The sequence below is a fragment of the Dromiciops gliroides genome, chromosome 1 (assembly GCF_019393635.1).
Source record: "Dromiciops gliroides isolate mDroGli1 chromosome 1, mDroGli1.pri, whole genome shotgun sequence".
In the NCBI taxonomy this organism is placed as follows: domain Eukaryota; kingdom Metazoa; phylum Chordata; class Mammalia; order Microbiotheria; family Microbiotheriidae; genus Dromiciops; species Dromiciops gliroides.
In genome coordinates this window covers 154082365-154106749 of record NC_057861.1, presented here as the reverse complement: position 1 = coordinate 154106749, position 24385 = coordinate 154082365, and the positions used below count along the sequence as shown (strand labels likewise).

The window sequence follows — 24385 nt, the reverse complement described above, 5'->3', positions numbered from 1 at the left end:
AACCCTGTTTACCTCAGTTCCTCATCTGTAAAATGAACTGGAGAAGGAAATGGCAAACCACTCCAGTATCTTCACCAATAAAACCCCAAAATGGGGTCACAGAGAGTTGGACATGACTGAAACAACTAAAGGAACAATAGCAAAAAAGTTCTGTATGAGTCACAAGTGGGTTATGGTAGCCAAGCAAGTTGATGCAATCATATGTATTATGTGCATTAAGTGAAGCATCGTGTCCTGGCCTAGGAATGGCATATTTCTGCTGTCCAGTGTCCTGGCCAGAGAAGTGCTGAAGTTTTGTGTTCAGTTCTGGGTACCATATTTAGGAAGAGAGAGGTTGAAAGAGGGCTGCCAGAATGGTGAATGGTCTTGAGTTCATGCTGTATGAGGATCAATTGAAGGACCTGATGCTATTTAGCCCAGAAAAGAAAAAACTTAAGGATGGAAATAATTGGCCTTAAATAGTTTAAAGGACTGGCATGTGTAAGAGGGAATAAGCTTTTTCTCTAAGGGGCAGCCAGGTGGCACAGTGGATAGAGCCCTGGATTCAGTAGGACCTGAGTTCAAATTCAGGCTCAGATACTTAACACTTACTAGCTCTATGACCCGGGGCAAGCCACTTAATCCCACTTGCCTCACCAAAAAAAAAAAAAAAAGACTCAAGAGGCAGTAATAGGAGTAATGATACTAAGATAATTATCATGTAGTATTGGTAATAGTATATTAATAATACTAGAAGGGCAGCTAGGCTCATATAACTAGTAAGTCTCTGAGATAAGATTCAAACTCAGGAAATGAGTAGGTGGTTAAAAAAAAAAAAGAAAGGGAAAAGCCCCTCACCATTTGTTGTTGAGTCATTTCAGTCATGTATGACCCTTTGTGACCCCATTTGGGGTTTTCTTAGCAAAGATACTGGGGGTGGTTTGGCATTTCCTTCTCCAGCTCATTTTATAGATGAGGAAACTGAAGCAAACAGGGTGAAGTGATTTGCCCAAGGACACACAACTAGTAAGTGTCTGAGGTGGGGTTTGAACCCAGGAAGAGGAGTCTTTCTGACTTTAGGTCCGGCATTCTTTCTACTGTACCATCTAGAGCTACTTGAGATGGTTGTTGCCTCTCACTGGAGGTCTTCAGGCAAAGGCTTGATGATGACTTGTCAGGTGTTGTGGAGGACATTCTAGTACAGATAGGATTTGGACTACGTGACATCCAAGAGTCCTTTCAGCTCTAAGATTCTGTGATCTCTTCTCTAAAAGAAAATATATGGTAAATCTGTGATTCAGGAATTCATCGGTCTGCATAAGCTTCAATATGGCAATGGAGCCTTGGTTTAAAGTTAGCTAACCTAGTCACCTGTGAGGGAACCTTCCAGCCCTCTTAAAAGATCTAACAGGGTTTCAGTCATTCCCTCCTACTTCTCTCAATATCATAGAATTTTAGTTTGGTAAAATGGGAAGGGACCTTGGAAACCATCTAGTCTAACACCATCATTTTACAGATGAGGAAATTAAGGAATTTGAAGTTGCAGGTCACACAGCTCATGATTGGCAACATCCAATCCAATGTCTTTCTCCATGGAAGAACATGTTTCCTGGCAATATTTGGATTCAGGGAACCTAGGTCCAGATCTTTATTTTTCCATTTACATGCTATGCCACGCTGGGTAAATCATCTAACCTTGCTAAACCTCAGTTTCTTTCTCTCTAAAATGGGGGTAGTTTGATGCTAAGTGTGTGAAGCGGGATCCTGGGTGGCAGGGGTGGGGGGGTTAACCTGGGAAGCTCCAGTGAGGATGTGTGAAGAAATTTAGGGGCTAGCGAGGGTCGCAAACCCTTTTTTTTTTTTTTTTTTAGATATTTTATTTTTTCCGTTACATGTAAAGATAGTTCTCAACTTTTGTTTATACATGCTTTACAATTTCAGATTTTTCTCCCTCCCTCCCTCCCCTCCCTCCCCCCTCCCCTAGACAGCAGGTAATCTGATATAGGTTATATCTATATATATCTATACATATACATATAGATATATATATACACACACATATATATACACATAATAACATTAATCCTATTTCTGCATTAATCCTGTTACAAGAGAAAGAATCAGAGCAGTGATGCAAAACCTCAAAATAGAAAAAAAAAACAACAGCACCCAAAACAAAAGAAATAATATGGTTCAATCAGCATCTATACTCCACAGTTCTTTCTTTCTTTTTTTTTCTTGGATTTGGAGATCCTCTTCTATCATGAGTTCCCTGGAACTCTTCTGTACCATTGCATTGGTGAGAAGAATATAGTCCATCACAGTAGGTCAACACTCAATGTTGATGATACTGTGTACAATGTTCTTCTGGTTCTGCTCATCTCACTCATCATCAGCTCACGTAAGACCCTCCAGGTTTCTCTGAACTCTTCCTGCTCATCATTTCTTACAGCACAATAGTATTCCATTGTATTCATATACCACAACTTGTCCAGCCATTCCCCAATTGATGGGCACCCCCTCAACTTCCAATTCCTTGCTACCACGTAAAGAGCAGCTATAAATATTTTTGTACATGTGGGTCCCTTTCCCCCTTCCATGATTTCTTTGGGCAAAAGACCTAAAAGTGGGATTGCTGGGTCAAAGGGTATGCACAGCTTTATCGCCCTTTGGGCATAATTCCAAATTGCTCTCCAGAATGGTTGGATCAGCTCACAGCTCCACCAACAATGCATTAGTGTTCCAATTTTCCCACAGCCTCTCCAACATTTATTATCTTCCTTTTTTGTCATTTTAGCCAATCTGATAGGTGTCAGGTGGTACCTCAGAGTTGTTTTAATTTGCATCTCTCTAATCATTAGAGATTTAGAGCATTTTTTCATATGGGAATAGATAGCTTTCGCAAACCCTTTTGATCCCTCAGACCAAGGGTGGCAGCAACCTTCAGGCCATGGGGTGACGGGGTGGAGGAGGAGGCGGCGGGGGGGGGTGGGAATCTCAAGAAAGACCAGAGCCAGAACCATGAGGGGCCAGCTAGGCTGGTACAACGGCTACAGAGGACTCAGGAATGTGAATTTTTACCAGGTTGTAAGATGGGAACACAAAACACGAAAGGTGAGCCGAGCCTTTGGATCTCCCTATGTGGCATGTTACTGTCTGGGTACGATCATCCTGCTGCTGAACTTCCTCAGGTCTCACTGCTTTACCCAGGCTATGTTGAACTAGCCAAATATGGAAGGGTTGGATTGCCTAGAGGCCTACTGCGTAGGCCTTGTCATCATGGGAATTGGCATAATCTCTGTGCTCTCCAGTTTCCATGCTCTTGGATTCATTGGGACATAACTAGGTGATTACTTTGGAATCTTGAAGGAAGCAAGAGTGACAAAGTTTCCATTTAATGTCTTAGACAATCCCATGTACTGGGGAAGCACAGCCAACTACCTTGGGTAGTCAGTCATGAATGCCAGCCCTACAGGCCTCCTGCTGACAGTCATTGTGGCTGTCACCTACACGGTCACCATTGTGTATGAAGAGCCTTTCACTGAGGAGATCTACCAGCCAAAAGCCCTAAAGTCAAAGAAGAACAAATAAATGCCAGCAGGACTTGTATTGGAGAATGGCTAATGGAGGGATTCCGACTGACTGCACTGCTGGAAGCCAAGCTCTGGCCCCTACTTCATGTGTTGGATAATTTCAAGCAAAATGTTTGGTGACCACCTGGGTACTCAGCTCCAGCCCCTCCCCACCCCCCAGGGGCTGGGGGTGGTCACATAAGGTGCCTTATGAAACTGCTGCCTGGTCAGTGGGGAGGATTCACCACTGGGTACATGCCCTCACTACCCCCCACCAACTTCCCAACTCAATAATAAAGAAATAGCCTAATTCATTAAAAAAAAAAAATGGGGGTAGTTGTATTCCCTCTTGGCTGGGAGTCAGGTTAGCTTATATACATAAAGCACTTCATAAACCAGCAAACTCTGTATACATATCAGCTAAGATGATGGTAATGTGGGGGCAGCTAGGTGGCACAGTGGACAAAATACAGGCCCTGGATTCAGGAGGACCTGAGTTCAAATCCGACCTCAGATACTGGACACTTACTAACTGTGTGACCCTGGGCAAGTCACTTAACCCTCACTGCCCCACAAAAAAAATGTCCACAAGCCACCTTTCTGGGCAGCTAAATGGTGCAGTAGATAAAGCACCGGCCCTGGATTCAGGAGGACCTGAGTTCAAATCCAGCCTCAGACACTTGATACTTGCTAGCAGTGTGACCCTGGGCAAGTCACTTAACCCCAATTGCCTCATCCAAAAAAAAAAGATTGAATATGATGATAGTAATGATGATGATTCCATATTTGCCTTCAAATAATTACTCATCTCTTTAGGGAGGTATTGACTGACATGAAAGCAGCATGGCTCTGGGTTTTATTTCCACCATTATTAATTAAAGACTGTTCCCATTCCTTAGAATGAACTGAGTAGATGATTGAAAATTTTCAATTATAAGCTACTATTATTCCTCCTACCTTTCCCTCTCCCTCCTTCCTCCCTCGCCACTCCCCCACCCCCACCCCAGCACTGATGAAGAATCAGGCTCATTGAGCCATATCTTCTGGAGTAAGCCCATTGTGTCTGGCCCTTCCCACTGAGAATTGTAGCTATATTAATTACTGTCATGGTACACAGTGCAGGGTCAGAACCAAAAACAAACCCTCTAACAAAGAGAGCAGTCAGAACTCAGGTCAGATTACTCACCTGCAATTTGTAAACACAGAGATCAGGAATCTTGGGTGAGGCAGAGGCAGCCAACAGGAAGCCAATTCTGGAACGCACAAAATTCTCAGGGAGCACTAAGGGGCAGCGAGCTCCCAGGTTCAGTTTCACTTACCACCTGACAACAGATCCCTGGAGCCCTTTAATTACTTTCATGGTGTCTCCTCCTCCCCTTGACTCTACTCCCTGGTAGCTTAACCCAGAAATCTCAGAGGGAAGTCCAGCTAGCACCTGAACAAGGGATCATTTCTACTACAGTGTCGCTTAACAAGGGACATCCAGTCTCTGCTGGAAGGTTTCCAGTGTACCAACATCCCCAGACCAGCCCAAACCAGAATGGTCCCATATATTGCTTCAATATATTCCAGGGTGAATATATAAGAACATTTATAAAGTAAAACATTTTAAAAAGAACATCATAGTAACAGTATTTAGTCAAATTAATAAATGTTGTATGCAGTCCTACAAAGACCTGAAAGTATCATATAATGATGTGTTAATTATCTGTGTTTATGTGACAACCCTCCCCAAAAGAGCCTCCCCCTAAGGGTGGTGGACTGTGTCTCATTCAAACTTTGTATCTCCCCCAGTCTCTAACATAGTACTTTGCACAGAACAAATCCTTAAATGAATGAACGAACACTTTAACATGGAAGAACATGCCTTTTCACATTTAGCTACATTTGGGTTGTCAACAAAACCATCAAAATATTAAAACAATTTTAATTCATGTCTTCCTCCTCTGTCAATTAGAAAATAAGTTTCTTGAGGTCAGGGGCTATTTTTTCTTGTCTTTGTATACCCATTTCCAAATATTTTGTCTTGCACATAGCCTAATAAATATTTATTTAATGTTGTTGTAAATATTTTAATGCTCTGACCTTAATTTTTAATTTAAGAAAAATGTCGGGGGAGCATCTAGGTGGCACAGTGGATAAAGCACAGGCCCTGAATTCAGGAGGACCTGAGTTCAAATTTGGCCTCAGACACTTAATGCTTACTAGCTGTGTGACCCCAGGCAAGTCACTTAACCCTCGTTGCCCCACAAAAAAGAAAGAAAGAAAGAAAGAAAAATAGGGGTTTGAAATATCTCTAAAGGCTGCTCCTATTACCATAAAATAATAGTTCTCAAGCTTTTCAGGATCATTTTTCTGACAAATTAAGATCATAGACCTAAAGCAAAAAAGGACTTCAGAAACCATCTGTCCCACACCTCATTTTATAAATGAGGAAAGTGAGGCCATGGGAAGTTAAGTGACTTATTCAAGGTCACAAAAGTACAAATCAGGGATAGTTTAAATACAGGCCCTCTGACTTCAGAGCAAGTGCTTTCTCTGGGGCAAATAACAAATACTATCTACTCTACTATATAATACTATACAAATATCTACTCAGGATTGAATAGGTCTTTATTTCTTATGGCTAACAATTTTTCTTTTTAAAAAAATTCTGTTAATATATTTTGGTTTTCCATTGCCTTTATTTCCCTCTTATCTCCTGCAACCCAGCAAGCTATCCCTTGTAATAAAGTATAAAAAAGGAATTTTTTTGTAAGTACAACAAAATTAACCAATCCATCAACCAAGTCTGACAATGTGCGGGAATGGTCCACAACCCTAACTTTCCCCTTGGTTAAGGTCAACTTTAAACAGCACAAATATTTATTAAATCTTTAGTAGGTGAAGTGTTTGCTGTTCATCCCCAGTAAAAACTTCAAAAGAGTGTTATTCTGTTGAATATAGGGTGTGGACATGGATTTTCAGTCTATATCTCCATTTTGCTATAAAAATCTCATGGAAGTAACAATTAATGATAGGATCTCTTAATAATTCTGGTCCAAAAAAAAAAAAGGAGCTTACACTTCCCTTGTTGACTTTACTGTGTTGTTCCAGGCTTTTCCTGTATATTCACATTGGGGTGAGGGACATGTTATTGTACCAGTGGTCTATTCAAAATCATTACTGGCAGCTCCATGAAGGTGGCCGAAGCAGGTGCTATTGGGTGCTTACTTAGAGCTTGGTCGGATATCAAAGATGCCAAGGTCATCCAACACATTCCAGACCAATCATCAGTCATCTTGATTTTTGTCTTGCCATTGGACTTTGATGACTCTGGAAGAGAGAGTGACTTGACTGATGACTTTGTGCAACTCTGCACAATTTAAATCCAATTCATGCACAAATCAAGACCTCACCCTATGATGTCATTGGTCCTCTTTGTAAATGAAGCGCAAGGGGCAGCTAGGTGGTGCAGTGGATAGAGCACCGGCTCTGGAGTCTGGAGGACCTGAGTTCAAATCCAGCCTCAGACACTTGACACTAGCTGTGTGACCCTGGGCAAGTCACTTAACCCCAATTGCCTCACCAAAAAAAAAAGTCAATCAGAAAACAAAGCGCAAAGGACAACAATGATTGGCAACTACATTACAATGGTGTTTAGTTGCATTTTTAAACGTTAAGGATAGTTGCTGATTTTTACAATAAAAGCAAATAACTTTGATACATAATGTAAGTTCCATAAAATATAGGTCCAGGTCTGAGATATAAGTAGATAGAAGACTTCTGAAGTGATATACCATAGCAGTGTAGCTTTCTCTACAGATATAATCACTCCATTTTTAAAGAGACTTTTTATTCATATAATTTGTATGAGAATTCATCATTACATGGAAGTCACCTGTTTTTCTGGGTGTGTGTGTGTGTGTGTGTGTGTGTGTGTGTGTATGTGTTAGTTAAATGACTATGATAAGCTCTGTCAAGCCTTACCAAGCTAAAAAGATTGCCAGCACATGGCAGGAGACACATTGACATTCAGGGATAAGCCTTGCTAAGTTTGAAGAGGCTCATCACCAGAAAAGTTGGCCTCCCCATGATATGTGGGGGGTTTTTTTGTTTGTTTTTTTAGTGAGGCAATTGGGATTAAGTGACTTGCCCAGGGTCACACAGCTAGTGAGTGTTAAGTGTCTGAGGCCAGATTTGAACTCAGGTACTCCTGACTCCAGGGCTGGTGCTCTATCCACTGCGCCACCTAGCTGCCCCCCCATGATATGTTTTTTAGCTCCACTAAAAGCAGAAAGCATACAGTGCATCATTGGAGAAAGTGTCCACACCAATGAAACTAATGAAATGTGAAGTATTCAAATGTCCCCAATAATGGGATCCATGCCAATAATGGGATACCAGTCTATCTTGTAAAATCAGTTGATTTTCTAATGCTGCCAGTTTGCTATGAGAGTGTCACTTGGGTCGTGGAAGGGATTTGAATTGATCACCTTGGAATCTCAATTAGCAAGATGTTGGAAAAAATATGGTGTTAAGATCTTCTGCATTTCAAGAATAAGTCACTTCTATGACATTAATAACAAAAATAGAAAGTCATTATTTTAAAAACAATGTTCATTCATTCAGAAAGTTTCTATTGAAGTTCTTGTTCTATGCAGAGTACTGTGCTAAGCACTATGGAAAACATAAATTTTGGACAAGACATCTTTGCCCTTCTGGAATTTCCACTCTAATAGAGCAATGAGATAAAAATGCAGATAACTATATAAAAAAATTAAATGATAAGTGGAATAGAGATTCAGCATACCAAAGTAACATAGGAATTCAAGGGGAAAATGGTTATTATATACTTCCTTCCTTTACAGATTGCAGATTTTGGTTTATCAAAATGGCGGCAGATGTCTTTATCTAAGTCAAGAAGTAGTATATCTACTCCTGAGGGCGGGACCATCATCTACATGCCACCTGAAAACTATGACCTCAGCCAGAAGTCTCGAGCCAGCATCAAACATGATATATACAGGTATAGTATGTTGCTTTGGCATATAGTTAACCCATTTAGAAGGTTATTCCCCCTATTGCAAGATGAGGTTCAAAAAAAAATTGGAACTTAGTGGGAAACTTTTTTTATAACTACAGTTATATCTCTCTCTAACGCAATACAAATCTTTAGTAGGTTAAAGGTTGTGTTCATCACAATCTGTTTTCCTACTGCCTTACAGTTGTTTTTTTAAAAATCAATCAACAAGGGGGCAGCTAGGTGGTACAGTGGATAAAGCACTGGCCCTGGGTTCAGGAGGACCTGAGTTCAAATGTAGCCTCAGACACTTGACACTTACTAGCTGTGTGACTCTGGGCAAGTCACTTAACCTTCATTTCCCCGCAGAAAAAAAAAAAAATCAGTCAACAAACATTTAGGTTCTTGTTTTGTACCAGCTACTATCCTGGGTGCTGGAGATTCAAAGCCCAAGAATGAAACTATCCCTACATTCTCATGGAAAAGAGGATGAATATATCTCTAAGCAGATTCAGAATAAATATACATAGGATAAATAAAAACAAATGCAGGGCAGTTTGGAAGAGCACTAACAATTAACTTTTTATAATAAACATTTTTATTTAAAGTTTTGAATTCCAAATTCTACCCCTCTTTCTTTCTATCCCCTCCCCCTTCCCTGAGGCGGTAAGCAATCACATATAGGTTATACATGTGCAATTATAACAATTAACTTTAAACAAGCTAACTTGTTCTTAAATGGACTGGGGAAGGGCTATTTAAAGGATTCCAATGTTGAATTTGTGTGTGTGTGTGTGTGTGTGTGTGTATGGAGAAATCTTGTAATGCAAATAACTGCCCAATATATACACCTGTTTCATAATTTGGGATTTTTGTGTACATAGATGCTAGGCCACACCTGTGTTGTTAGAACAATAGAGGATAATACATATCACACTATGTTGTTCCAAAGAAATAAGGCCATCTGACAAGAAAAAAAAAAGAATATAGAAAAAGCAGGATTCGAGAAAATTTCCCTCTCATATGTAACTGCCTAATGTCCAATAGACTTCATAGTTTTAGAGCTGAAAGAGACCTTAATAACACCTGGTCCAATCCCCTTATTTTACAGATGAGGAACCTGAATCCCAGGGAAGTTGAATGACTTGCCTAAAGTCATACATAGCTCAATAATGTCTTAGCAGCAAGTCCTCTGATGCTTTTGTGAATTTCTTTTAACATGTTAATTACCTGTTGTTGTTGTTGTTGTTGTTGTTGTTATTGATGTTGTTGTTTGGGGGCAGCTAGGTAATAAACCAGTAGATAAACCATTGTCCCTTGAGTGAAGAGGACCTGAGTTGAAATCTCACCCTGGACACTTACTAGCTGTGTGACCCTGGGCAAGTCACTTAACCCTGTTTGCCTCAGTTTCCTCATCTGTAAAAATGAGCTGAAGAAGGAATGGCAGACCACTCAAACATCTTTGCCAACAAAACCACAAATGGGTCAGGAAGAGTTGGACACAACTGAAATGACTTAACAAAAAAGTGTAGGTCTGACCAAGTCACCTCCCCCATTCAAGCCTCCCATTTGGCTTCAGGATAAAATACAAAATCCTCTGGTTTTTAAATCCCTTCACAAACTGGCTCTTCCCTGCCTTTCGGTCTTTCCTTTTACTTCTCTATGCTCTGGCTGCACTGGCCATCTTACTGTTCCTCACATTCTCCATCTCCCAACTCTGTGACTCTTCATTCGTTCTCACCAGGCCCAGAGTGCTCTCCTTTCTCACTTTTGCTTCCTTGCTGCCCTGCCTTCCTTGAAAACTCCGCTCAAACATGACCTTCTTCAGGACGCCTTTCCTAAACCCTCTCAAACTATGAGTATCTTCCATATGAGACCACCTGCATCAATCAACAAACATTAGTTAAGCACCTACTATGCATCAGGCATTGTGCTAAGTGCTGGAGATACAAAAAGAGGCCAAAAAAGAAAAATCCCTGACTTCAAGGTGTTTACAACCTAATAAGGGAGAAGGCATGCAAACAAATATATACAAAGGGAAGTACATACAGGATAAATAAGGAATAACAGAGGGAAAGCACTAAAATTAAGAAGGGTTGTCTTGCTATAGGAGGTGGGATTTCAGTTGGGACTTACAGGAAGCCAAGGAGGCCAGTAATTGCCAGTTGCCGTAGAGAAGATAGATTGTTCCGGGCAAAGAAATCAGCCAGAGAAAATGTCCAGAGTTAACAGACAGAGCATCCTGTTCATGGAGCAGCTCTCATTTACTCTGTCTGTTTATCTTGTATGTACAGAGTTGTTTGCACAATGTATCCACCATTAGAATGTGAGTTCCTAGGGGCAGCTAGGTGGCTCAGTGGATAAAGCACTAGCCCTGGATTCAGGAGTACCTGAGTTCAAATCCGGCCTCAGACACTTGACACTTACTAGCTGTGTGACCCTGGGCAAGTCACTTAACCCCCATTGCCCTGCAAAAAAAAAAAAAAAAAGAATGTGAGTTCCTTGGGCAGCTAGGTGGTACAGTGAATAAAGCACCGGCCTTGGATTCAGAAAGACCTGAGTTCAAATCTGACATCAGACACTTGACACTAGCTGTGTGACACTGGACAAGTCACTTAACCCCTCATTGCCCTGCAAAATAAAAGGAATGAGTTCCTTGTAGGCAAGAACCATTCTTACCTTTCTTTCCATCTCCAGAATTTAGCATTTTTGCCTAGCACATAGTAAGCCTTTAAAAAAAATACTTGTTGACTGACTTAACTGACCCTTCTCCAGCTAATGCTTGCTAGTAGCTGATTGGTTCCTCATATCCCTGAGACTGAGTCAAGTCTGGAGTGAATTTCAAAGAAACATCGAGTAACTTTGGTCTAGTCTGAACTGATCACTTCAGGACTAACCCAAAACAGACTGCTCTCTAGAATTGTGAACTGGGTTAGACCTCACTATATTCTGTTCTGTCATACTTTCTAAATGTAGTCAAGGAGGGGCAGCTAGGTGGCACAGTGGATAGAGCACCGACCCTGGATTCAGGAGGACCTGAGTTCAAATCCGGCCTCAGACACTTTACATGTGCTAGCTATGTGACCCTGGGCAAGTCACTTAACCCCCACTGCCCCGCCCAAAAAAAAAAAAATAATATATGGAGGGGGTGGGGGCAGCTAGGTGGCGCAGTGGATAGAGCACAGGCCCTGGATTCAGGAGTATCTGAGTTCAAATCCAGCCTCAGACACTTGACACTTACTAGCTGTGTGACCCTGGGCGAGTCACTTAACCCCAATTGCCTCACCAAATAAATAAATAAATGAATGAATGAATGAATGAATGAATGAATGAATGAATGAATGAATGTAGTCAAGGAGATTCAGAGGGGATATCCAGTGATGTCAAGAGGGATTTTCCCTGTAACTCTCTAATATACCCCCCCCCAACAAACACATAGACTTATAAACACTTCAAGACAATGGAGTATTTATTTAATATTGACCTAAGACAATAAACTCCAAATATCTAGGGTTCAATTAGGGGAAAACCCCAGGCCCTGTGAGGGAAAACCCCACGGTAAGTAATCACACTTGTCCTATTGCAACCTCTCATCTTCTGTTATCATAGCCTTCTCCACCCTCTTTGTTCTTGGAACCATGACAACAGATGCTACAATCATACCTGACCTCCACAGATAGGCATACCTCCCTAGTTTATCTTGGCCTAACAGCAGATAGAGCCCGTAGTTCAGCTGAAATAAGGATGATGTTTTTTTAAAAAATCCTATATTTGAAACTTATTTCAGTACTTAATGCAAGCATGCTGTTGTTTGGGGGTTTGCCCTCCCATCAAGGCAAATTTTTCTCTTTAGTCCTGATTATGTAACCTAACATGATAAATACACTTGAGAATCATAGAACAAATTGTGATAACATGAGGTCTGTCTTAACAAATGATCTTCAAGAATTAAAATGGCCCAGAAATCTGCCATCCTTTGGCCTGTCTGGTGATGAACCTTGCCGAACTTCGTGAAGCGTGTCCTCGGATGATAGCCATTATTCATTCCATCTCCCAGCTTTTCTTGGTATAGCACCTGGTAGAGCACCCACAATCCACTGACATAACCTTTAGGAACCCATAATCACATTCATGCCACAACAAAGTTTCAGACCAAGAACTAAGTGAAGGAAAGGAAAAGCAAATTACAAAATAAGGACAAAAAGTCCTTATTCTAACTTAACTCAAATCTTGCCATGTTCTGGCCTCCCTGGCACAATTTACAGCATACCCAGGCTTTGTTTCCTATTCTTTGCTTCAACTCTGGGTTAGATGATCAAGACTCTTACTGTTAATCCCGGTTGATGTTGCTGCCCAATTTGGTAGGTCTCTTAATCACTTCCAAAATTTGCTTCTTAGACCTTTCTCCATGTGTGAGCTCAGGCCATCCCCTCTGCCTCTTTATATACTTTATTTTCATTCTTCATTCTTCAGCCACCCTAACCGTTACAGGCCCTAATCTAGTTCTTACTCCATAGATGAGGAAGGAACTTCCATATAACCCCGAGATTCTTCCTCTGACCTGTCCTACATCAACCTAGTCATCATTTTTTGGCCCCTCCCAGAGGTTTCTATGTCCCCCAACCCCTGAAAGTCTTATGCTCATCTCTAATCCATTTATGAGTCCTGACTGGAAAGTTTGTTGTCAAATATCACCAGCCAGTTTTTTAAAGTTGAGTCTATCTTTAGTTGAAAATGCCGAGTTTCATCTCTTGTTCTTAGTTCATATCTGAGCCTAGACTCTTAATAATCATAAAAATAGCTAGCATTTCTATAGCTCATACTATATGGCCAGGCACTGTGCCAAGCACTTCAGAATTATCTCATTTGATTCTCCCAACATCCCTGGGAGGTAGGTGCTATTTTTATCCCATTTTACAGATAAAGTAACTGAGACAGAGGGTAAGTGACTTGCCCAGGGTCACACAACTAGTAACTGAGGTTGGATTTGAACTGTAGTCTTCCTGATTCCAGACTCAGTGCTCTATCCAAAGCACAACTCTACTGACCATGTTACTTTGATTAGGAGCACTACCATTCCTGGAAGATTCTCTGTTTTATCATATCTTTCTAATGTCAGCTTTAGATTTCTCTCTTTCTGTGTCAAATCCTGCAGCCCCATTGAACCTTCCACTTCATCCTCTCATATATAACCCATTTTGCAAAGCTTAAAGCACTGTATAAGTGCTAGCTATCTTATCATCATCACCATTATTAACATTACTATTATTGTTATATTTTTTGTAGTCTAGTCTAAGGGACACCACTAAGCAGAAATTACTGGCATACTCTGAATCCAATGACAATAAGTCTCTTCGTGCTCAAGTTACCAAGTCTTCCCACCCCCTTTCTCCTCCCTACCCCCAGCTTCTCTCTGGTTCCTTATTCATGTTTCACACCTATTCAATATCTCTTAATTCAGGTGGGTGACATTTCCAGAATCCTTTAAGGTTTGCAATAGGAAAAATGTCTATAAAAGGCAATTTTCACCAAAAGTAAGCAGTGAGCTGTTCTCCCACTATGGATGGAAAATGATGAAGCTTTTATTTCAAAAGTGAACTATACTCACATAGCTAAAATCATTTTCCTCTACCAAAACTGAGCCAGCTTTTTCAAAAAGAGGTGTTAAGGTAGAATTTGGATTCTCTAGATTTTCTGTGATTCTAGAAAATGAAAAGCATCTTGTTCAATACCAAAAAAGAGTCAAGTTGTTAGTTTGACTGGGGAACTGTTTTAGTTTTAGTTTTGCCTAAATAATGAAATCCTTGTATATGAAGGTACTTAGTCAAGGTTTTCTAGTTCTTGAAATATGACTACTCAATCTAATCTAGAATACTTGGTATCTGTCCAGTCTAAGGATCTCCTAGTAATAAAGGTTTATAGCATACCTACATAACCAGTTCAACTTATCTTAGCAAAAGCAGAGCTAATTTTTTTCCTCCCTTAACAAACAAGCAAACACTAGACGCTTTTACCTCTTTGGACATTTAGCATTTCTATTATATTTCACCACTGTTCTTTTTTGTGGGTTGGGGGGACAATGAGGTAAGTGACTTACCCAGAGTCACACAGCTAGTACGTGTCAAGTATCTGAGTCCAGATTTGAACTCAGGTCCTCCTGAATCCAGGGTCGGTGCTTTATCTACTGAGCCACCTAGCTGCCCCCACCTTGTTCTTTCAAGACACAGCACTGCTGTCAGCAACTAAAATCTATTATTTTATTATGCAACTTGAGTTTATAAAATATTCCAATGTATTTCTCCCTTAAACAGCTTTGCTATTATCATGTGGGAGGTGTTGTCCAGAAAACAACCCTTTGAAGGTAAGTAAGCTTGATCAGTTTTCCTACCTTACTCTATTCAAAGACTTATTAAATGTTCACATGTACAACCAACTAAGAATAAACTGACTCTGAATGTACCTAATATTAATAAAGGATACTAATTGAGGCACCATGTCTAATGGAGTGGAAAGAATACACTGGATCAGAAATCAGGGGATTGGTCAGGAGAGCACGGGTAAATGTTTAATAACCCGCTCACTGAAAACATACAAACAACATTCATGGTTAATATTTTTTCCATTATTTTCTTAAGTCTACACAATCAACAAAACAAATTCTCAAGCCCTGATTTGTAACAGTTGGCTTCTGAGAGCCAGTCTAAGTCCAGTACCCTCCTGCTTAGACTACTAGCTCTGTGGAACCTAGACAAGTCCATTTTAAATATATACGTGTGTGTATAAATTTACATACTTATATATATACATATATATAAATATAAAGTCATTTGACTTCTTCCCATTGATCAAAGAAGACTAACTTTATTTTGTTTCTGTGACTGACTTTTTAAATATCAAGCTGGGGCTAAATACATTAAGTCTGCCTTATGTTGAACCACATCTCCACTAAGGACAATGTCATCTGTTAGACTGCAGGAAAGAAATTTTGGCCCACTGTTATACAGAGATTAACCATTGCTGTGCTGTCACTAAATGGTAACTGTACCTTGAAATGTTGTTAACAGAATAGTCATAAGAGACCTAGAGTGGGTCTGATGGGACTTGAACCTCTGGATATACATCCTTTGACACTCAAGTCCAGATATAAGCTATCTTGCCAAGATTTTAGTGACCCATGTTTTCATGATGTCTACTTTTATACATTTTTTTAATTAGGGTTAGAGTTAGGGTTACATAGATATAGATATAGATATAGATATAAACATATATATGTGAATATATTTTAAATGGATTTGTCTGGGTTCTACAGTATATGTATGTATATGTATATACATATACATGTATCTTTTTCCAGTTGTTTTTGAAGGTTTTTTCCGCTTAGTATTTAAGATTCTTGATAACTGTTTATGAAATTTTAAAGCTGGCCCATTTTAATTTGGTTAGTTTTGATAACATTGATTGCATCAGGTCCTAAATAATGTCTAATAAACCCATGATGTCTGTTTTGACAGAATTTATCAACCCCTTGCAGATAATGTATAGTGTGTCAAAGGGAACTCGACCTGACACTAAAGAAAGCTTATCACTTGACATTCCACATCGAACTCGGATGATCTCCCTGATTGAAAATGGATGGGCACAAAATCCAGATGAAAGGCCATCTTTTTTAAGTGAGTTTTTTGTTGAAGGGAAAGTCCAAACATCTTTTCTTAATTTTGAATATCTTTCAATCTGGATATACTGCTTGTAAAACTTAAAAAAAAATCAAAAGATCATTATAAATGATCATACTGATTCTGGAACTAGATTGGCTATGAAAATACCAAGGTACATCAGATAGTAATGCATTTTTTATTTTATACTACATGTTCTTTAATGGGCACCATCACCAAACTGTAGTGAGAAACACATTGAATTTGCTTTGAATTTTATCATTTGTTAAAACTCCATTCATTTAGAACTGGCTTTCATTGCACATAGTCTGGGCTGAAATTGCCCTTTTTTAACAGACCTCTTATTCACAAGTAGTACAGATTGAAACTGTAAACATGACTGTGGGAAGAATGTTGAATTGCTGGAGGGTATTTAAAATGTCTAAGAGAAAAGGCAAACTCTTCAATTACCTTCAAGTACTCCTGTTATGCCATTTGTTATTATTACTGTGCTAGTTAAAATCATTCACATGGTTTCATTAAAGCAAGTCCAAGGATAAAGTTAGGCAACACTGTGTACTTAAAAGTAATAAAATTGCATTTTCTCAAATATTCCATAAATCAAATTACACTTCCCCTGCTTCATATAATCTAGAATAAAGATCCTTAACCTCCGTGGAAAGATTTCAGGAAGTCTGAGAACTTCCGTATGGAGAAAACATTACCGCTTTATTTCCATTACTTTTAGTTTCTTGTGTCATCCTATATGGTTTATTTCATTCATGTAAAAACATTATTTTGAAACTGGCCCCATAGGCCTATCAAAGGACACACACACACACACACACACACACACACACACACACACACACACGCGCACAAACACACACACGATAAGAATCTCTCTGATTTAGAGGGTATGTATATGTGTAACAAAGTTTATATACATGACACAAAGCATATTCTTCTTTTAATTCATTTTTTAAAAAATTTTTTGGTGAGGCAATTGGGGTTAAGTGACTTGTCCACGGTCACACAGCTAGTAAGTGTTAAGTGTCTGAGCCCGGATTTGAACTCAGGTCTTCCTGAATCCAGGGCCAGTGCTCTATCCACTGTGCCACCTAGCTGCCCCCATATTCTTCTTAATAACTAAATTTTATTGGGTCTTCTCAAATTTTTATCACAAACCTCTATTATAAAATTTGATGGAATTTGATTTCAGACAAAAAAACAGTTTGAACTTAATGTATATGGTTGTCTTCTCTAAGGAGACAACTTTTCTTACTGTGCCCTAAGTATACTTTTATTCATTTACTTTACAAAAGGGCATTATAAAATCTGTACCTTTTGAAATTTGAGTTTAAAGGTTTGGAGAGCATTGAAACAATTGGCAGGGGGCGGGGAAGAAGGGGAGAGGAAGGAAGAACTTGAAGCTTAAGGTAAATAAGGAGCTAAATGAGGCTCCAGAGGGCAGAACTACAAACTAGTAATGGAAATAAAAGGAGACAGATTCTGAATTCATATAAGAAAGAAATTCCCATTAATCCTATCAGACTCTCTCAAGAGATACTGAGTTCTAGTAATTGGGGTTATTCCAAGAAGAGTCATTCCCCAAGAATAGTCATTCAGGGAAGACCATTTAAGTCCTTTCCCAGTTCTGTGACTGTTACCAAAAAAAATTCTTAAAAGTAGATAAGGGAGTTCAGATAATTTAAGTTAAAAATAGAATTCAGCTGTAATCTGTAGCTGAAATTACTATTTTTTGTTTATGTTCACTTTTATGAGCTGACAGCTAAACATGTGAATGTCCCTTTTTACCTAGAATGTTTAATCGAACTTGAACCAGTTGTGAGAACCTTTGAAGACATTAGCATTCTTGAAGCTGTCCTCCAGCTGAAGAAAACTAAGGTAAGTAGTATGTGTGTTATATTAGCTGTTAATCAATGTGCTGTAAACTTTAGCAAGAGGAGTCCATCTTCTTCAAAAGATCTTTCAGCTTTTCCAACCTCAGTCCTTTCTGCTAATTGAGGAGACAGTATTTTAGCAACTCCTTAGTGTTAGATTTGGAACCAAAAGACCTGGATTCAAATCCTGGCTCTCACATTTACCATTTGTATAACCTGGGCAATTTCTCTGGGCTTCAGTTTCTTTACCTGTAAAGTGAGAGGGTTAGATTTGGCCCTAACTCTAAATCTGTTTGTTGTTCATTTGATTTTTTTATGAGCATGGGGAGTTTCTGTATGTGTATAGCTAGACCTGAACAGGGGAAGCAGCAGTTTCCAGAGCATATAACCAGAACCTTTCTCACTTCACAACTATTTATTTTTCTCCTCCCTTAAAGGCACCTTTCCCTTCTACCACATTCTTGAGACTTTGACAACTTTTTCAGGAAGGTTTTGTATTAAAGCAAAACAAGTGAACAAATATTCGTGGAGGGCCAATTATTGTGCAAGAGTCGTTGGAAAGACAGTATTTCTTTTGTAAAGTTAAAGGTGTAAAAAAATCAGTAATGCAATTTTGAGAATGTGACTAGATTCTAATGCTTTACCTTGTTGATTACATTTTGTCTTTATATATACTATTGGTTTTTGTTTTGTTTTGTTTTGTTTTTGTTTTTGTTTTTTTTAGTGAGGCAATTGGGGTTAAGTGACTTGCCCAGGGTCACACAACTGGTAAGTGTCTGAGGCCGGATTTGAACTCAGGTCCTCCTGACTCCAGGGCCGGTTCTTTATCCACTGCGCCACCGAGCTGCCCCTTTATATATACTATTGTTAATGAAATAAATTTAGGATTGGCATAATTGTATGATTTAGGTCCAGAAAAAATTGTTTTCATATAAATGCTCCAGGTAATTTGGCAAAGTGCTCTAGGACAGAGTCCAGTTCTCTGATTATCTTAGTTAAAGCTCAAAATTAACCCTGTATTTCTATGAGTCTATTGTCTATCATAAAGTACTAGATTAATAGACTTTGTGCTGAAGCGTATACCTATGTTTTTAGAACACCAAAGAGTTTAGAATATAATACTTTGACAGATGTGGCTTGTAAATCCCTACTGCTGGGCATTTCTTCAAAATAGATTACATGTTTAGGACTACCTAATACTTTGGGAACGTTTTGATATGTTCACCATTTAATAATTTTATGTTAACATAGTGCTTTTAGCCTTTTCCAAATGTTGTGATAGAAGTTATTTTATTTTATCCTCATAATGATCTTGTAAAACAGGGCAAATGTTGTTGTTGTTGAGTTGTTCAGTTATGTCTGATTCTTCATGACCCCATAGACTATAACATGCCAATACCAGCCATGGGGTTTTCTTGGCAAATATACTGGAGTGGTTTGCCATTTCCTTCTGAAGTGGATTAGGGCAAACAGGGTTAAATGACTTGCCCAAGGTCACACAGCTAATAAAGGTCTGAGACCAGATTTGAACTTAAGAGGCCTGACATCAGGCCCAAGATTCTATCCACAGAGCCACCTAGCTGCCTAAGTGAAAATGAGGCACAGAGCTATGAAGAGATCTAGTTAATAATAAAGCCAGCAATAGAATTCAGGTTTCCTAAGAAGATGACATCTTTGTTTCCTATAGGTTTTTTTTTGGGGGGGGGGGGCAGTGAAGGTTAAGTGACTTGCCCAGGATCACACAGCTAGTGTCAAGTGCCTGAGGCTGGATTTGAACTCAGGTCCTCCTGAATCCAGGGCTGATGCTTTATCCACTGTGCCACCTAGCTGCCCACTCTTATAGAATTTTTTGAGAAAAAAAAAATCAACCATTCTTGGATTTGGTCTATTTGGAAATTTTAGGTTCTTTCTGTTCAGCTTTAAATCTTCTCTAGCTTCAAGCAGTATATTCTTTCTAAAGCTAATTTTACCTATTTCTTTAGTGGAAAAAATTGAGATTTTTCTCCCTCCCCAAAAAACATCCCTTGGTAATTCTCTCATTAATTAAACTCATGAAACCATTTGAATATACCATAGTTGTCCAGGAATGTCATGTGTATATTAATTTACATTAATCATTCAAAGAAACTATTTTTGGCATCAGAATTATTTAACTGAATTTTATAAGCACCAAAATAAGAATTACAGAGATAGGTCTGAAAGTTTATTAAGATAATTAATTAAGGTAAAATTCACTGATTTATTTTTAATCCAAAAGTATACACTATTTTACATAAAGTTTACCTTAAGGTATCTTGAATTTTCTCTTCATTGTAGTTCAGATGATCATTTTAAAGATAGCAATAGGCAGAAAGTTAAATAGATTGAATTTAGGTTTTAAGTAGACTTTATTACCTTTCAGTAATTTAATAGTCATCTCAAACTAAAAGTACAAATTTGTTTTCTTCAATTACAGAATAAGTCAAATATCATTCCCTTATGTTCCAAGAAGACTATGGAGTATCCTCTCAACATACCTGCAAATCATAGTCCACAGGAGGTAAAATATTACTTTATAAATTCTCTGGTTGGAAAGGCACTAAAAGTCATAGTCTATCTCTATAATTGTACAAGTGACAAAACTAAGACTGAAAGAGGTCATTTGAATTGTCCCAGGTCATAGAGCTAGCCGCTGACAGAGCCTGGATTACAGCTGGGGTCTTCAGGCTACCAAACCAGTGATGTTTCATGCTGTTTGTTTCTATTGTTTTTACTTTGATCCCCATTGTTAGCCACGATGTAAATCAAAAAGACTATGGTGATTCAGAAAGTGAGAATATATGATTATCGCTTTATTTATTATCTACAAGAGTGTAAATATCTTTCTGCTAAATGCCAAAGATAATTTTCATTACAAGAAATTGACTTAATGGTACAAGAATATAGGATCCCACTGTAATTATTTGTTGACTTTTAAAAAATTTTAATTTGATAAAACAAAACGACACATAAAAATATCTTAAAATCGTAAAAGACTCTTTGAAAGATGTAACCACAGAGAGTTATTTAAAACCCCTCTGATTATTAACATGAAGCAAGACATAAAACAAGGAGACATATTGTTGCCAAAAAGTGTATACTGACACAGAGATTGTTCAGTTTTTTGTTTAGTCATTTTCAGTGGTGTCTGACTCTTCATGACCCTAATTGGGGTTTTCTTGGAAAAGATATGAGAGTGGTTTGCCATTTCCTTCTCCAGTTCATTTTACAAATGAGGAAACTAAAGCAAATAGGGTTAAGTGACTTGCCCAAGATCACACAGTAAATGTCTGAAACCAGATTTTATCTCAGGTCCTCCTGACTCCAGAGCCAGCACTCTATCCACTGTGACACTAGGATGTTCCTTAGAGGTTCTAAATGGAATATTTCCCTCCAAATGTTAAGGTCCTCCAGGAGTTCCAGTTTGTAGGTGACATTGTGGTGACTGCATCAACCTCCAAAATATTTAAGAGAGCAAATGAGAACCGTAATCACTCAGAAGAGTTTGACTTGACTGTCCACACAGAAAAAAAAAAGTTATAGAATTCCTATTGTCTAGACCAAAAGTGTCAAATGCACAGCCCAAGGCTGAGGCTTCATTGAAATATAACTGGGAACTATTTAACAAAATAAATAAAAATATAATGGAACATAGATAATGTTGACATGTGGTTTTCTAAGTCATTATGCAGTCCACAGGAATCCTTATGTATGTTTTAGTGGTTCTCATTTCTATTTAAAGCTGACACCACTGGTGGTCTAGACCAGGGCTTCTTAAAGTTATCCACTCCCAACAACTTTTCGCCCTAGAAATTTTCATGTGACCCCAGGTGTATGGGTATATAACAAAGCTTCTTAACCTTTAACGGTTGCCAAAATTTTTACAATCTACACATTTAGTTATGTAACCCCATCATGACCCATGGTCTAAGAAGTTAAACCTGGAAGGATAGATTGGAGCCAGGTTCTGTAGGGTTTTAAATATCATAGGAATTTGTATTTTATCCAAAAGGTAATGGGAAGGCTCTGGAAGGTACTGATCAGGGAAATGACATGGTTTAGTGTATAGAACACTTCCTGGAGTCAGGAAGATCTGAGTTTAAATTTGACCTCAGACATTTAGTAGTTCTGTGACCCTGGGCATGTCACTTAACCTCTCTCATCGTAAGATTCCTCAGTTGTAAAATGGGAATAATACTAGCACCTACCTCCCAGGGTTGTTGTAAGGATCAAATGAGATAATATTTTTTAAGTATTTTGCAAACCTTAAATCTATATATAAAATGCCTCCTATATAAGTGCTTTCAGAAAATCACTTTGGTATCTGTGTGGTGGTTGGATTCAAGAAAGAAAAGATGAGGCAGGGAAACCAATTAAGATGCTGTGGTAATGGTGAGAGATCTGAATGAGGGTAGTAACTACCTTGGAAATAAGGGGAAGGATACAAGAGATGTGGAGGTAAATTCAATGGGATAAACTGAACATGTGGGATGAGGGAAAGTGAAAAGCTGAGAATGACCCCTAAGGTTATAGGCCTAGGTGATTAGTATAGTGGTACCCTTGATAGAAAGCGGGGAAGATAAGAAATAGGTTTGGAGTTTAGTTAATGAATTCCGTTTTGGACATTTAGAGTTTGAGATTCCTTTGGGGCATCTAGTTCAAAATGTCAAATAAGCATTTGGTGATACGGAACTAGAATATAGGAGAGAGACTTAGGGCTATAGAAATACATACATTCATACACATGTATAGATATAAATATAGACATATCATTTGTTAAGTAAGTGCCAGGCACTGTACTGAGCTTTGGGGGTAAAAAGAACAGCAAAAATCAGTCCCTGATCTCAAGAAGCTCACAGTCTAATGGGGGAATTAACATGGAAACAACTATGTACAAATATGATATTTACAGGTATATATATATATGTATATATACAGATTTATGTATATTTATACATGTCTATAAATATTTAGTTCATGAGAAGTTAAAATTAGAATACTATATGTGCATATATACACTTGTATACATATACATGCATACATGTACACTGTATGTATGTGTATAAGTATATATATACACACACACATATATATATATATATATATATACAGTACACACAGAGAGAAGCAGCAGCTACTACTCACACATCTGTCACAGTTGATTGTTTCATCTGTTTTTGATTTTAACTTCTCGTGAGCCAAATCCACAGATAGTTCTTGGGATAAAATTTAATGCAATTGTATTTCTTTTCTTTATTTTTTTTCTTTTTCCAAAGAAATAAAAGTGAACAAGAGATTCAGGAACTGAAAAATGATTGAGGGTAGACAGCTAAGGAGAAATACAGGCTAATAACTTGGTTGAAGTCAAATGAGTAGGGTTTTTTTTAAGGATATGGAGACCTTAGTGTATTTGTGGGCATCAGGGAAGCTGCAAGTAGATAGATGCTGAAGTTGAGGGGATAGGGGGAGTGATTTGGGGAGCAACCTATTGCAGGAGAGGGGAAAGGCTGAGATTAAGGGTACAGATAGAGAGATTTGCGTTAGGAAGGAAAATGGCAATCTCTTGATCCTAGACTGGAGTAAAGGAAGAGAGACTAGAGGAGGTCGGTTATTTTTTAGATAAAAAATAAAGGGAAAAGAGGGAGCTTATAAAGAATGGCTTTAGTTTTCTCAGTAAAATTTTTTTCCTTTAAGCAAAGGTCCAACTATTAATTATGTTTTCCTCCAGTGATTATCCCTTTAAATCACTGAACACCACACTCCACAAAGAATTAAAGTTGTAGATCACCCAGAGGGCAATGAGAGGTATATTAGAGGACATAAGTAGGCTGCATCTTTGTATCAATGAAGAATTTCATGCAAAAAATGCATAAAGATCATCACCAGAGAGATGTAAGCCAGAAAGGGAAATGAACAAGTCATATAGCAACAGCAAGTGATAATCGATTGGCAGCCTGCACACACTAGTGGTATCCACACAATATCAAGAGATGTAGAAGAATATCCCCAGAATATTGGATGATTCTCTATGAATAACTTAGGAAGATTCATGAACTCTAGTCACATAGGATAAGGTAGTGTGTTTTGCACTGTTGGAAATTGCTTACATTCGAGATCACAAATCCATCAAAGTAATCAAGTTATCCCTGGGATATTGAGTGAATCCCTCACTAATTTTAGTTTTAAGGAAAATATATTTATTGAGTAACTTCCTATAAATTCTTTTTTAACTTCTTTTTAAAATTTTTCTCTATTAAC

The 24385-nt window shown here is 38.5% G+C and overlaps 1 protein-coding gene and 1 pseudogene across 2 annotated transcripts in view; both read left to right on the top strand.

Moving 5' to 3' along the window:
• The window catches only part of RIPK2 (receptor interacting serine/threonine kinase 2), a 56233-nt gene that overhangs the window by 18868 nt on the left and 12980 nt on the right, over positions 1-24385 (top strand). For both annotated transcript variants that reach the window (XM_043977873.1, XM_043977866.1), the window contains exons 4-8: positions 8402-8559; positions 14865-14914; positions 16065-16223; positions 18028-18113; positions 20565-20648. In XM_043977873.1, the coding sequence (XP_043833808.1) occupies positions 8402-8559; positions 14865-14914; positions 16065-16223; positions 18028-18113; positions 20565-20648 (537 nt within the window). The remainder of the gene's footprint in view (positions 1-8401; positions 8560-14864; positions 14915-16064; positions 16224-18027; positions 18114-20564; positions 20649-24385) is intronic.
• LOC122736839 lies at positions 3001-3570 on the top strand (annotated as a pseudogene).